Here is a 12690-nt window from a genome sequence, read left to right on the forward strand (position 1 = left end):
ACACAATTGCACACTCACAGACTCATACTCTCACACACACACTCGCAGATTCACACTCACACCCACATATTTACACTTACACACATACACACACATATACAATCACATTCACATAAACACACTCACTGACACACAAACACACTCATACTTACACACTCACACACATACTCATACACATAAACACACCCACATACACACATGAACCCACCCTCACTCTCTCACTCATGTGCATGCAGGCTCACACACACTCGTGCACACACACACACACACACACACACTCATACACTTACATAAGCGCACACACACATAACCTCACATACACACACATACACACACTCAACCTCACACACACACACTCACTCGCAGACTCACACACACTCACAAACACACACTCACACACACTCACTCAACTTCACACACACACACACACACACACACACACACACACACACACACACACACACACACACACACACACACACACACACACACACGCACACACACACTCACACATGCACACACATACACACCCTCTCACAAACACACACTCAATCACAGACTCACAAACACACATTCACACACACAATCAACCTCACACACACACTCACACACACACACTCAACCTCACACACACACACACACACTCACTCAACCACACACACACACATAGGCACACTCCCACACTCAGACACGCACACACATACACAATCTCTCACACATACATCCTCTCACACACGCTCACTCACAGACTCACACTCACACACATCAGAAACACATACTCACAAACTCACATTCACAAACACACACACACTCAAAAACACAGACACATACTTACAAATAAACACTCACTCTCACACACACTCACACTCATGCTTTCCTCTCACTCCTGTCTTCTTTGTTTTTAGGCTCTCTATCTGGTCAATAACAAGATCAGTAAGGTTCATCCTAAGGCCTTCCTGTCCCTGGTCGCCCTTCAGAAGCTGTACCTGTCGAAGAACGCCCTGGTGGAAATTCCAAAGAACCTGCCCAAATCCCTTGTTGAGCTGAGGATCCATGAGAACCATATCAAGAAGGTGCCCAAGGAAGCCTTCCGAGGGATGAAAGACATGAACTGCATCGGTGAGTGAAGGCTCACTCAGTCAATCTGTAGCCACAGTTCTAACCACCTGACTGGGTCTCACTGACGTCTCAGAGTCTCTCAGTGACCCCGGGCCCAGAGCTGAATGCAGTTCTTCCATCTGTGCAATTAGTCTCTCAGTGACCCTGGGCCCAGAACTGAATGCAGTTACCCCCATCTGGGCAAATAGTCTCTCAGTGACCCCAGGCCCAGAACTGAATGCAGTTACCCCCATCTGGGCAAATAGTCTCTCAGTGACCCCAGGCCCAGAACTGAACGCAGTTCTTCCATTTGTGCAATTAGTCTCTCAGTGACCCTGGGCCCAGAAATGAACACAAGTGACCCCCACCTGTGCAATTAGTCTCTCAGTGACCAGAGGTCTGGAACTGAATGCAGTTATATACAAACATACGAATAAAGAGCAGGAGTAGGCCATTCAGCCCCTCGGGCCTGCTCCACCCTTCATTACAAGCATGGCTGATCTGATTATGGCCTCAACTCCACATTCCGCTGACCCACAATCATCTTTGGCTCCCTTGTTAGCCAAGAATCTATCCACCTCTGCCATGAAAATATTCATTGACCCTGCCTCCACCACCTCCTGATGCAGTTACTCCCATCTGCGCAATTAGTCTCTCAGTGACCCCGGGCCCAGAACTGAAGACAGTTACTCCAGGCTGGGGTCTGACCAGAGTTTTGTACAGCAGTAACATAACCTCCACGCCTCAAGATGAAGGCCAAAACTCTGTTAGCCTTTCACTTAGCTTCCTGTGCTTGTCAAATAGATTCTAGTCACATCACTTCCACACTTTGGGTTCCGCCAGGGTCACTCAGCTCCTGACCTCATTCCAGCCTTGGTTCAAACATGGACCACAGAGCTGAGCTCCCGAGGTGAGGTGAGAGTGACTGCACTTGACATCGAGGCAGCATTTGACCGAGTGTGGTCATCGAGGAGCCCCAGCAAAACTGGAGTCAATGGGAATCAGGGGGAAAACTCTCCGCTGGTTGGGGTCATACCGAGCACAAAGGAAGATGGTTGTGGTTGTTGGGGGGTCATTCATCTCAGCTCCAGGACATCACTGCAGGAGTTCCTCAGGGTAGTGTCCTTGGCCCAACCATCTTCAGCTGCTTCATCAATGACCTTCCTCCCATCATAAGGTCAGAAGTGGGGATGTTCAATGATGGTTGCACAATGTTCAGCACCATTCGCGACTCCTCAGATACTGAAGCAGTCCATGTCCAAATGCAGCAAGACCTGGACAATATCCAGGCTTGGGGCTGACAAGTGGCAAGTAACATTCACGCCTCCCAAGTACCAGGCAATGACCATCTCCAAAAGAGAGAATCTAACCATCGCCCCATGATGTTCAATGGCATTACCATCACCGAATCCTCCACTATCAACATCCTGGGGGTTACCATTGACCAGAAACTGAACTGGACCCAGCCATATAAATACTGTGGCTACAAGAGCAGGTCAGAGGCTGGGAATCCTGCGGAGAGTAACTCACCTCCTGACTCCCCAAAGCCTGTCCACCATCTACAAGGCACAAGTCAGGAGTGTGATGGGATACTCCCCACTTGCCTGGATGAGTGCAGCTCCCACAACACTCAAGAAGCTCGACACCATCCAGGACAAAGCAGCCCCGCTCGATTGGCTCCCCATCCACAAACATTCACTCCCTCCACTACCGACGCACAGGGGCAGCAGTGTGTGTACCATCTACAAGATGCACTGCAGCAACTCGCCAAGGCTCCTTCGACAGTGCTGCCCAAACCCACCACCTCTACCACCTAGAAAGACAAGGGCAGCAGACACATGGGGAACACCACCACCTGCAAGTTCCCCTCCGAGCCCCTCACCATCCCAACTTGGAAATATATCGGCCGTTCCTTCACTGTCGCTGGGTCAAAATCCTGGAACTCCCTCCCTAACAGCACGGGGGGTGTACCTACACCACACGGGGACAAAATCCTGGAACTCCCTCCCTAACAGCGCGGTGGGTGTACCTACACCACACGGGACAGCAGCGACTCAAGAAGGCGGCTCACCCCCACCTTCTCAAGGGGGCAATTAGGGATGGGCAATAAATGCTGGTCCCAGCCAGCGACCCCCACATCCCATAAATGAATAAAATAACACTGACGCTTGCCAGTGTTGGACTCCTCATCTCATTCACTGCTACCTCACATCATAATCCGTGATTTCATGGGGTGTACAGATACCTTGGGAGGAAAGTGGAGCAGGAGGAGGCCATTCAGCCCCTCGAGACGGCTCCCCCATTCAATACCATCATGGTTGAGCTCCCACCTCAATTCCGCTTTCACCGCCCCATCCAGGAACACCAATAACTGTTTGTATAATATCTACACCTCAGGAAATGCCCCCAGGGTGATCCACAGGGACGGAAAATCAGACAGAATCTGACCCCGAGCCACACGCGGGGATATTAGGGACAGGTGACCACAAGCTCGGTCAGAGAGATGTATTTTAGGAGGAGAGAGAGAGAGAGAGAGAGAGAGAGAGAGAGAGGTGGAGAGGTTTAGGGAGGGAATTCCAGAGCTCAGGGCCCCCCCCAGGCAGATGAAGGCACGGCCGCCGATGGTGGAGCGATGGGAATCGGGGGATGCTCGAGAGGCTGGAATTGGAGGAGCGCAGAGATCTCGGAGGGTTGTAGGAGGTTAGAGAGATAAGGAGGGTTGTAGGGGCTGGAGGAGGTTACAGAGATAGGGAGTGTTGTAGGGGCTGGAAGAGGTTACAGAGATAGGGAGGGTTGTAGGGACTGGAGGAGGTTACAGAGATAGGGAGGGTTGTAGGGGCTGGAGGAGGTTACAGAGAGAGGGAGGGTTGTTGGGGCTGGAGGAGGTTACAGAGATAGGGTTGTAGGTGCTGGAGGAGGTTTCAGAGATAGGGAGGGTTGCAGGAGCTGGAGGAGGTTACAGAGATAGGGAGGGTTGTAGGGGCTGGAGGAGGTTATAGAGATAGGGAGGGGGTATAAGGGCTGGATGAGGTTACAGAGATAGGGAGGGTTATAGGGGCTGGAGGACATTACAGATATAGGGAGGGTTGTAGGGGCTGGAGGAGGTTACAGAGATAGGGAGGGTTGTAGGGGCTGGAGGAGGTTATAGAGATAGGGAGGGGGTGGAAGGGCTGGAGGAGGTTACAGAGATAGGGAGGGTTGTAGGGGCTGGAGGAGGTTACAGAGATGGGAGGGTTGTAGGGGCTGGAGGAGGTTACAGAGATAGGGAGGGTTGTAAGGAATGGAGGAGGTTACAGAGATAGGGAGGGTTGTAGGGGCTGGAGGAGGTTACAGAGAGAGGGAGGGTTGTTGGGGCTGGAGGAGGTTACAGAGGTAGAGAGAGTTGTAGGTGCTGGAGGAGGGTTCAGAGATATGGAGGGTTGCAGGAGCTGGAGGAGGTTACAGAGATAGGGAGGGTTGTAGGGGCTGGAGGAGGTTATAGAGATAGGGAGGGGGTGGAAGGGCTGGAGGAGGTTACAGAGATAGGGAGGGTTGTAGGGGCTGGAGGAGGTTACAGAGATGGGAGGGTTGTAGGGGCTGGAGGAGTTTACAGAGATAGGGAGGGTTGTAGGGAATGGAGGAGGTTACAGAGATAGGGAGGGTTGTAGGGGCTGGAGGAGGTTACAGAGAGAGGGAGGGTTGTTGGGGCTGGAGGAGGTTACAGAGGTAGAGAGGGTTGTAGGTGCTGGAGGAGGGTTCAGAGATAGGGAGGGTTGCAGGAGCTGGAGGAGGTTACAGAGATAGGGAGGGTTGTAGGGGCTGGAGGAGGTTATAGAGATAGGGAGGGGGTATAAGGGCTGCAGGAGGTTACAAAGATAGGGAGGGTTATAGGGGCTGGAGGACATTACAGATATAGGGAGGGTTGTAGGGGCTGGAGGAGGTTACAGAAATAGGGAGGTTTTTAGGGGCTGGCGGATATTACAGAGATAGGGAGGGGTGTAGGGGCTGGAGGAGGTTACAGAGATAGCGAGGGTTGTAGGGGCTGGAGGAGGTTACAGAGATAGGGAGGTTTGTAGGGGCTGGAGGAGGTTACAGAGATAGGGAGGGTTGTAGGGGCTGGAGGAGGTTACAGTGATAGGGAGGGGTGTAGGGGCTGGAGGAGGTTATAGAGATAGGGAGGGGGTATAAGGGCTGGAGGAGGTTACAGTGATAGGGAGGGTTATAGGGGCTGGAGGACATTACAGATATAGGGAGGGTTGTAGGGGCTGGAGGAGGTTACAGAGATAGGGAGGGTTGTAGGGGCTGGAGAAGGTTACAGAGATAGGGATGGTTGTAGGGGCTGGAGGAGGTTAAAGAGATAGGGAGGGTTGTTGGGGCTGGAGGAGGTTACAGAGATAGAGAGGGTTGTAGGTGCTGGAGGAGGGTTCAGAGATAGGGAGGGTTGCAGGAGCTGGAGGAGGTTACAGAGATAGGGAGGGTTGTAGGGGCTGGAGGAGGTTATAGAGATAGGGAGGGGGTATAAGGGCTGGAGGAGGTTACAAAGATAGGGAGGGTTATAGGGGCTGGAGGACATTACAGATATAGGGAGGGTTGTAGGGGCTGGAGGAGGTTACAGAGATAGGGAGGTTTGTAGGGGCTGGAGGATGTTACAGAGATAGGGAGGGGTGTAGGGGCTGGAGGAGGTTACAGAGATAGGGAGGGTTGTAGGGGCTGGAGGAGGTTACAGTGATAGGGAGGGGTGTAGGGGCTGGAGGAGGTTACAGAGATAGGGAGGGGTGTAGGGTTTGGAGAAGGTTACAGTGATAGGGAGTGTTGTAGGGGCTGGAGGAGGTTACAGAGATAGGGAGGGGTGTAGGGGCTGGAGGAGGTTACAGAGATAGGGAGGTGTGTAGGGGCTGGAGGAGGTTGCAGAGATAGGGAGGGGTGTAGGGGCTGGAGGAGGTTGCAGAGATAGGGAGGGGTGTAGGGGCTGGAGGAGGTTACAGAGGTAGGAAGGGCCTCCCAGGATTAGAGTCCGAAAGTCTCTCTCCTCCGTCTTGAGCGTCCCCAATGACCGAGCTCCCTCCGGGGCCGATAATTTGCCGCCCTCGGTGTGAGGAAATTTCTCTGCCTCTCAGTCTCAGCGCCGAGCAGGTTGTCCGCGGGTTGCTCCCGCTCTCCGCTCCCTCCTCACGGGCTATGGCCGCAATCTTGATTTCTCGTTTCAGAAATGGGCGGGAATCCACTGGACAATGGAGGATTCGAGCCTGGGGCCTTCGACGGGCTGAAATTAAATTACATCCGCATCTCGGAGGCCAAGCTGTCGGGCATTCCCAAAGGTGAGAGGTCACAATCGCACTCGGCCAACAGGGGTGAGGGCACCAGTCCTGATGTCCATCAGCCCAACGGGGCGCCAGTTGTTCCAGAGCCACTCAGCGGGTCAAAGGTCACAGCTTCACCAACACCAACCCACCCCGCACCCCCCCAGTCGTGGTCCTGCCCCACCAATCCATAAACTCGAGAACCAGAATCCACAACCGGTGCTTGCACCACCACCCCCACCACCCCGCCCCCCCCCAACCTCGGTGCCAGTGCTGAGGGAGCGCCGCACTGTCGGAGGGTCAGTGCTGAGGGAGCACCGCACTGTCGGAGGGTCAGTGCTGAGGGAGCGCCGCACTGTCGGAGGGTCAGCGCTGAGGGAGCGCCGCACTGTGGGAGGGTCAGTGCTGAGGGAGCGCCGCACTGTCGGAGGGTCACTGCTGAGGGAGCGTCGCACTGTCGGAGGGTCAGTGCTGAGGGAGCGCCGCACTGTCGGAGGGTCAGCGCTGAGGGAGCGCCGCACTGTGGGAGGGTCAGTGCTGAGGGAGCGCCGCACTGTCGGAGAGTTTGATGGGGACAGTGTAGAGGGTGCTTTACTCTGTATCTAACCCCGTGCTGTACCTGTCCTGGGAGAGTTTGATGGGGACGGTGTAAAGGGATCTTTACTCTGTATCTAACCCCGTGCTGTACCTGTCCTGGGAGTGTTTGATGGGGACAGTGTAGAGAGAGCTTTACTCTGTATCTAACCCCGTGCTGTACCTGTCCTGGGAGTGTTTGATGGGGACAATGTGGAGGGAGCTTTACTCTGTATCTAACCCCGTGCTGTACCTGTCCTGGGAGAGTTTGATGGCGACGGTGTAAAGGGATCTTTACTCTGTATCTAACCCCGTGCTGTACCTGTCCTGGGAGTGTTTGATGGAGACAGTGTAGAGGGAGCTTTACTCTGTATCTAACCCCGTGCTGTACCTGTCCTGGGAGTGTTTGATGGGGACAATGTGGAGGGAGCTTTACTCTGTATCTAACCCCATGCTGTACCTGTCCTGGGAGTGTTTGATGGGGACGGTGTAGAGGGAGATTTACTCTGTATCTAACCCCGTGCTGTACCTGTCCTGGGAGTGTTTGATGGGGACACTGTGGAGGGAGCTTTACTCTGTATCTAACCCCAATGCTGTACCTGTCCTGGGACTGACTTTGGGGACAGTGTAGAGGGAGGTTTATAATGACTCCTATCCACCTCTGATAGTTTTCCTTTCCTGATATCTGTCTCGTTCGGGATTATTCCGTATGGATTGATTGCAGGGGTGAATGAGGAACTCCATGATCGTCACGCTGTGCGAGTGCTATTTTGAAGACTGCTCCGCTCAGGAAATGCTCCATCCACCTGTTACCCCCTGTACCTTTCTGATTTGTGACCGATTTCTGTTTAGATTTGCCGAATACCCTTCACGAGCTTCACTTGGACCACAACAGGATTCAGGCGATCGAACTCGAAGACTTGATTCGATATAGCAACGTCAACAGGTGGGCTTGTCCCTGCTCTTTGCGGCTTTGTTCATTTGTATGAGATGTCCTGTCTGCCACACCAATGAGTGATGTGGTCTATCAGTTTCAATGACAGTGTGTTGCCACGCCCTACATCCCATTGCTTGGCGGAAAGTACGGAGCGGTACGTGCCTGCGGCTGCCCGCAGTGGGCAGAGTACTCTCCACGCTCAACCAAGCCGCTCTTGCAAAGCTCGGTGCACAGTGTCCTACGTTCGATGTGATTCTGCTGCGGGACAGCACTTACCGATCAATCCCGAGTGTGCTAGGAATTACACTCGCAACCGATTTGCGATTATCGGCCGCGCTGGCTGAGTGGGTCACTTACACTTGCTACAAGCTATCTTTACGTTCATGTGCAGGGTCCCATCCTCTGCATGTGGAAGGGACATGTCCAGGCATTGCACTGTCTCGAGTTACACCGAAGCCTGGTGGTCTGTTGCTCTCTGCTATATTCTCCATGACAAAGCTTCAACCAACCTGTCAACCTGCCAACCAATCAGCAACCTTTTTTTATACGGTGTAAATTGTTGCCCTCTTTGAGGTTAAGTATCCTTATGAAGCTCAACTGATGAGTCCAAGTTGTAAATCTTTGACAGAATGTCTCTTTTTTTAATCATTGGTAATGAGGATCTCCTGGGGCTTTCCCATGATGAGTAAAAGTTTTTTTTTTAACACTGTTCACCATTGGTCAGAGAAGGATGTCACAAATAACCCCACCTAGTGGCCATAGCCTGCAACTGCAGCGTGACTGTTGACATAGCAAATGACAATGGCAAAAGTTGATAGGGGGACGTGATCAAGAAATGATGACAACAGGAGGAGGTCAAGGTTTTTTTGGGCAAGAAGGTGCCTGGTCAACAGGAAGCCATGTTACCCTGGGCAGGAAGTACACGGTTAAAACTCATGACGACGGAAGGAAGGACTTTTTTGGGGGTGAAGTACCCAGTCAAAGTTCACGTCAACAGGAAGGTCATTTTTATGGAGAGGCAGTACAGGGTTAAAGTTCATGACAGCAGGAAGTAAGGTTTTTTTGGGCAGGAAGTGCATGGTCAAAGTTAATGTTAACAGGATGTTAGGTTTTCTGGGGAGGCAGCACAGGGTTAACGTTCATGAGAGTAGGAAGTAAGGTTTTTTTGGACAGGAAGTGCACGGTCAAGGTTCATGTTAACAGGAAGTTAGGTTTTCTGGACAGGTGGTACAGGTTTAAAGTTCACGATGACAGGAAATTAGGTTTTCTGGACAGGTGGTACAGGGTTAAAGTTCACGATGACAGGAAGTTAGGTTTTCTGGACCACTGTGCCCACCGCCAGCGCGACTCGGCCGCAAAGATGGCCACCAATCTACACCCTGCGCGTGCGCCATGTGGTTTTGATTAATTTAACCATGGTTGGGGACCTTAACTGCAGAGCTGATTGTGAGCTTCAGCCCTGATAAAGCCAGCAATAAAGCGGGGCTCCTTCTACGAAAACTTCAAATTTGGGAGAGATCGGCTAGACAGTGCCATTTTCCAGGATTCTTTCCCGCCTCCCCGCAACTCCGCCCCACCACCAAGACATCGGCAGGACCCAGGATACTTACACGGAGGATATAATTCTGGCATAATAAGATGGCGGGCCAGAATATGTTCAGTCTCGAGTGACAGGGACAGATTTGGCTCAGAACGAACTGAAGTTTGAACGGGAGGAACGCGTTGTCCTATAGATGCTGCAGAAAGTGCACAATGACCCACCTCACGCCCACCCTCCTCCCACCCATTCGCCTGCCGCAGGCTCAGAAACTTTGCTCGCAAATGATGGGGCTGAAAGGCGGCAAAAAAAAGATTCACATTTATTGCTTCTCCTCTGCTGGCCTGGACCCGCGCTGAAACAGGAAATGCGGCGGAGAGGCAATAGAACGCCTCAATTGACGCGTTGGCGGCAAACGCACTCCTTTTCTGGACAGGCAGCGCAGGGTTAAAGTTTGGGCCGACAGGAAGTAAGGTTTCCATTGGACAAGGAGTGCCCGGTCAAAGGGCATGTTAACAGGAAGTTTGTTTCCCTGGACAGGCAGCACAGGGTTAAAGTTCAGGACGACAGGAAGTAAGGTTTCCATTGGACAGAGAGTGCCCGGTCAAAGTGCAGGTCAACAGGAAGTTTGTTTTCCTGGACGTGAACAGGGTTAAAGTTCAGGATGACAGGAAGTAAGGTTTCCATTGGACAGAGAGTGCCCGGTCAAAGTGCAGGTCAACAGGAAGTTCATTCCCCTGGACATGAACAGGGTTAAAGTTCACGATGGCGGGACATAAGGTATTTCGGGACAGGGAGTGCCCGGGTCAAAGTTCACGACGGGCAGGACAGGACAATCAGTTAGATAGAAAGGTCTTAGACTGCCGGCGTGAGGCTTTTGGAGGTCACGCTCTGTCAGTTGGCCCAAGATGATGCTCTAACTGTGCTTGGCTTTGCAGGCTGGGCCTTGGATTCAACCAGATTCGGGTCATTGAGAACGGGAGCTTGTCGTTCCTGGGGAACCTGAGGGAGCTGCACCTCGAACACAATAACCTGACCCGAGTGCCAGCGGGCCTCACGGACATGAAATATCTACAGGTGAGACAGCGCGAGAGGAGACGGGCCTATGGTCCCACGGTCAAGTTCCTCCCCAGCGCTACGGTCACCTCCATGTAGTGTGGTCAGAGCACGGCACGAGCAATCACGGTGTTGGGGCCGTCGCATCAGTTGGAGGGTCAGCGCTGAGGGACAGCCGCACTGTCGGAGTGTCAGTGCTGAGGGAGTGCCGCACTGTCGGAGGGTCAGTGCTGAGGGAGCGCCGCACTGTTGGAGGGTCAGTGCTGAGGGAGCGCCGCACTGTGGGAGGGTCAGTGCTGAGGGAGCGCTGCACTGTGGGAGGGTCAGTGCTGAGGGAGCGCCGCACTGTTGGAGGGTCAGTGCTGAGGGAGCGCCGCACTGTCGGAGGGTCAGCGCTGAGGGAGCGCCGTACTGTCGGAGGGTCAGCGCTGAGGGACAGCCGCACTGTCGGAGGGTCGGTGCTGAGGGAGCGCCGCACTGTGGGAGGGTCAGTGCTGAGGGAGCGCCGCACTGTCGGAGGGTCAGCGCTGAGGGAGCGCCGTACTGTCGGAGGGTCAGTGCTGAGGGAGCACCGCACTGTGGGAGGGTCAGTGCTGAGGGAGTGCCGCACTGTCGGAGGGTCAGTGCTGAGGGAGTGCCGCACTGTGGGAGGGTCAGTGCTGAGGGAGCGCCGCAATGTCAGAGGGTCAGTGCTGAGGGAGTGCCGCACTGTGGGAGGGTCAGTGCTGAGGGAGCGCCGCAATGTCAGAGGGTCAGTGCTGAGGTAGTGCCGCACTGTCAGAGGGTCAGTGCTGAGGGAGCGCCGCACTGTCGGAGGGTCAGTGCTGAGGGAGAGCCGCACTGTCGGAGGGTCAGTGCTGAGGGAGTGCCGCACTGTGGGAGGGTCAGTGCTGAGGGAGCGCCGCACTGTCGGAGTGTCAGTGCTGAGGGAGTGCCGCACTGTGGGAGGGTCAGTGCTGAGGGAGCGCCGCACTGTCGGAGGGTCAGTGCTGAGGGAGTGCCGCACTGTGGGAGGGTCAGTGCTGAGGGAGCGCCGCACTGTGGGAGGGTCAGTGCTGAGGGAGTGCCGCACTGTCGGAGGGTCAGTGCTGAGGGAGTGCCGCAGCTTCAGAGGGTCAGTGCTGAGGGAACGCAGCACTGTCGGAGGGTCAGTGCTGAGGGAGAGCCGCACTGTCGGAGGGTCAGTGCTGAGGGAGCGCCGCACTGTCGGAGGGTCAGTGCTGAGGGAGCGCCGCACTGTGGGAGGGTCAGTACTGAGGGAGCGCCGCACTGTGGGAGGGTCAGTGCTGAGGGAGCGCCGCACAGTCGGAGGGTCAGTGCTGAGGGAGAGCCGCACTGTCGGAGGGTCAGTGCTGAGGGAGAGCCGCACTGTCGGAGGGTCAGTGCTGAGGGAGCGCCGCACTGTCGGAGGGTCAGTGCTGAGGGAGCGCCGCACTGTGGGATGGTCAGTGCTGAGGGAGCGCCGCACTAGCTGTTTCTGGATGTTGAAGTAAACCTGAGACCCCTGTCTGCTGTCTCAGTTGGAGTAAACGATGCCATGGCTGCTACTGGATGAAGAGCGAGGGACTGGGGAGGGTGAGTCTCCCTCGTGTCCTGAGGCCAATATCTATCCCTCAACTAAAATGGTTGTGGTTGTTGGGGGGTCAGTCATCTCAGCTCCAGGACATCACTGCAGGAGTTCCTCAGGGTAGTGTCCTCGGCCCAACCATCTTCAGCTGCTTCATCGATGACCTTCCTTCCTTCATAAGGTCAGAAGTGGGGATGTTCGCTGATGGTTGCACAATGTTCAGCACCATTCGCGACTCCTCAGATACTGAAGCAGTCCATGTCCAAATGCAGCAAGACCTGGACAATATCCAGGCTTGGGGCTGACAAGTGGCAAGTAACATTCACGCCTCCCAAGTACCAGGCAATGACCATCTCCAAAAGAGAGAATCTAACCATCGCCCCATGATGTTCAATGGCATTACCATCACCGAATCCTCCACTATCAACATCCTGGGGGTTACCATTGACCAGAAACTGAACTGGACCCAGCCATATAAATACTGTGGCTACAAGAGCAGGTCAGAGGCTGGGAATCCTGCGGAGAGTAACTCACCTCCTGACTCCCCAAAGCCTGTCCACCATCTACAAGGCACAAATCAGGAGTGTGATGGGACACTCCCCACTTGCCTGGATGAGTGCAGCGCCCACAACACTCAAGAAGC

The 12690-nt window shown here is 54.2% G+C and overlaps 1 protein-coding gene across 3 annotated transcripts in view; it reads left to right on the plus strand.

The window, feature by feature from the left end:
• The window catches only part of bgnb (biglycan b), a 51736-nt gene that overhangs the window by 36238 nt on the left and 2808 nt on the right, over positions 1-12690 (plus strand). For all 3 annotated transcript variants that reach the window (XM_041179591.1, XM_041179594.1, XM_041179593.1), the window contains 4 exons: positions 906-1119; positions 6285-6395; positions 7803-7896; positions 10363-10501. In XM_041179591.1, coding sequence (XP_041035525.1) covers positions 906-1119; positions 6285-6395; positions 7803-7896; positions 10363-10501 — 558 coding nt within the window. The remainder of the gene's footprint in view (positions 1-905; positions 1120-6284; positions 6396-7802; positions 7897-10362; positions 10502-12690) is intronic.

Source organism: Carcharodon carcharias, chromosome 35 (genome assembly GCF_017639515.1).
Source record: "Carcharodon carcharias isolate sCarCar2 chromosome 35, sCarCar2.pri, whole genome shotgun sequence".
In the NCBI taxonomy this organism is placed as follows: Eukaryota; Metazoa; Chordata; class Chondrichthyes; order Lamniformes; family Lamnidae; genus Carcharodon; species Carcharodon carcharias.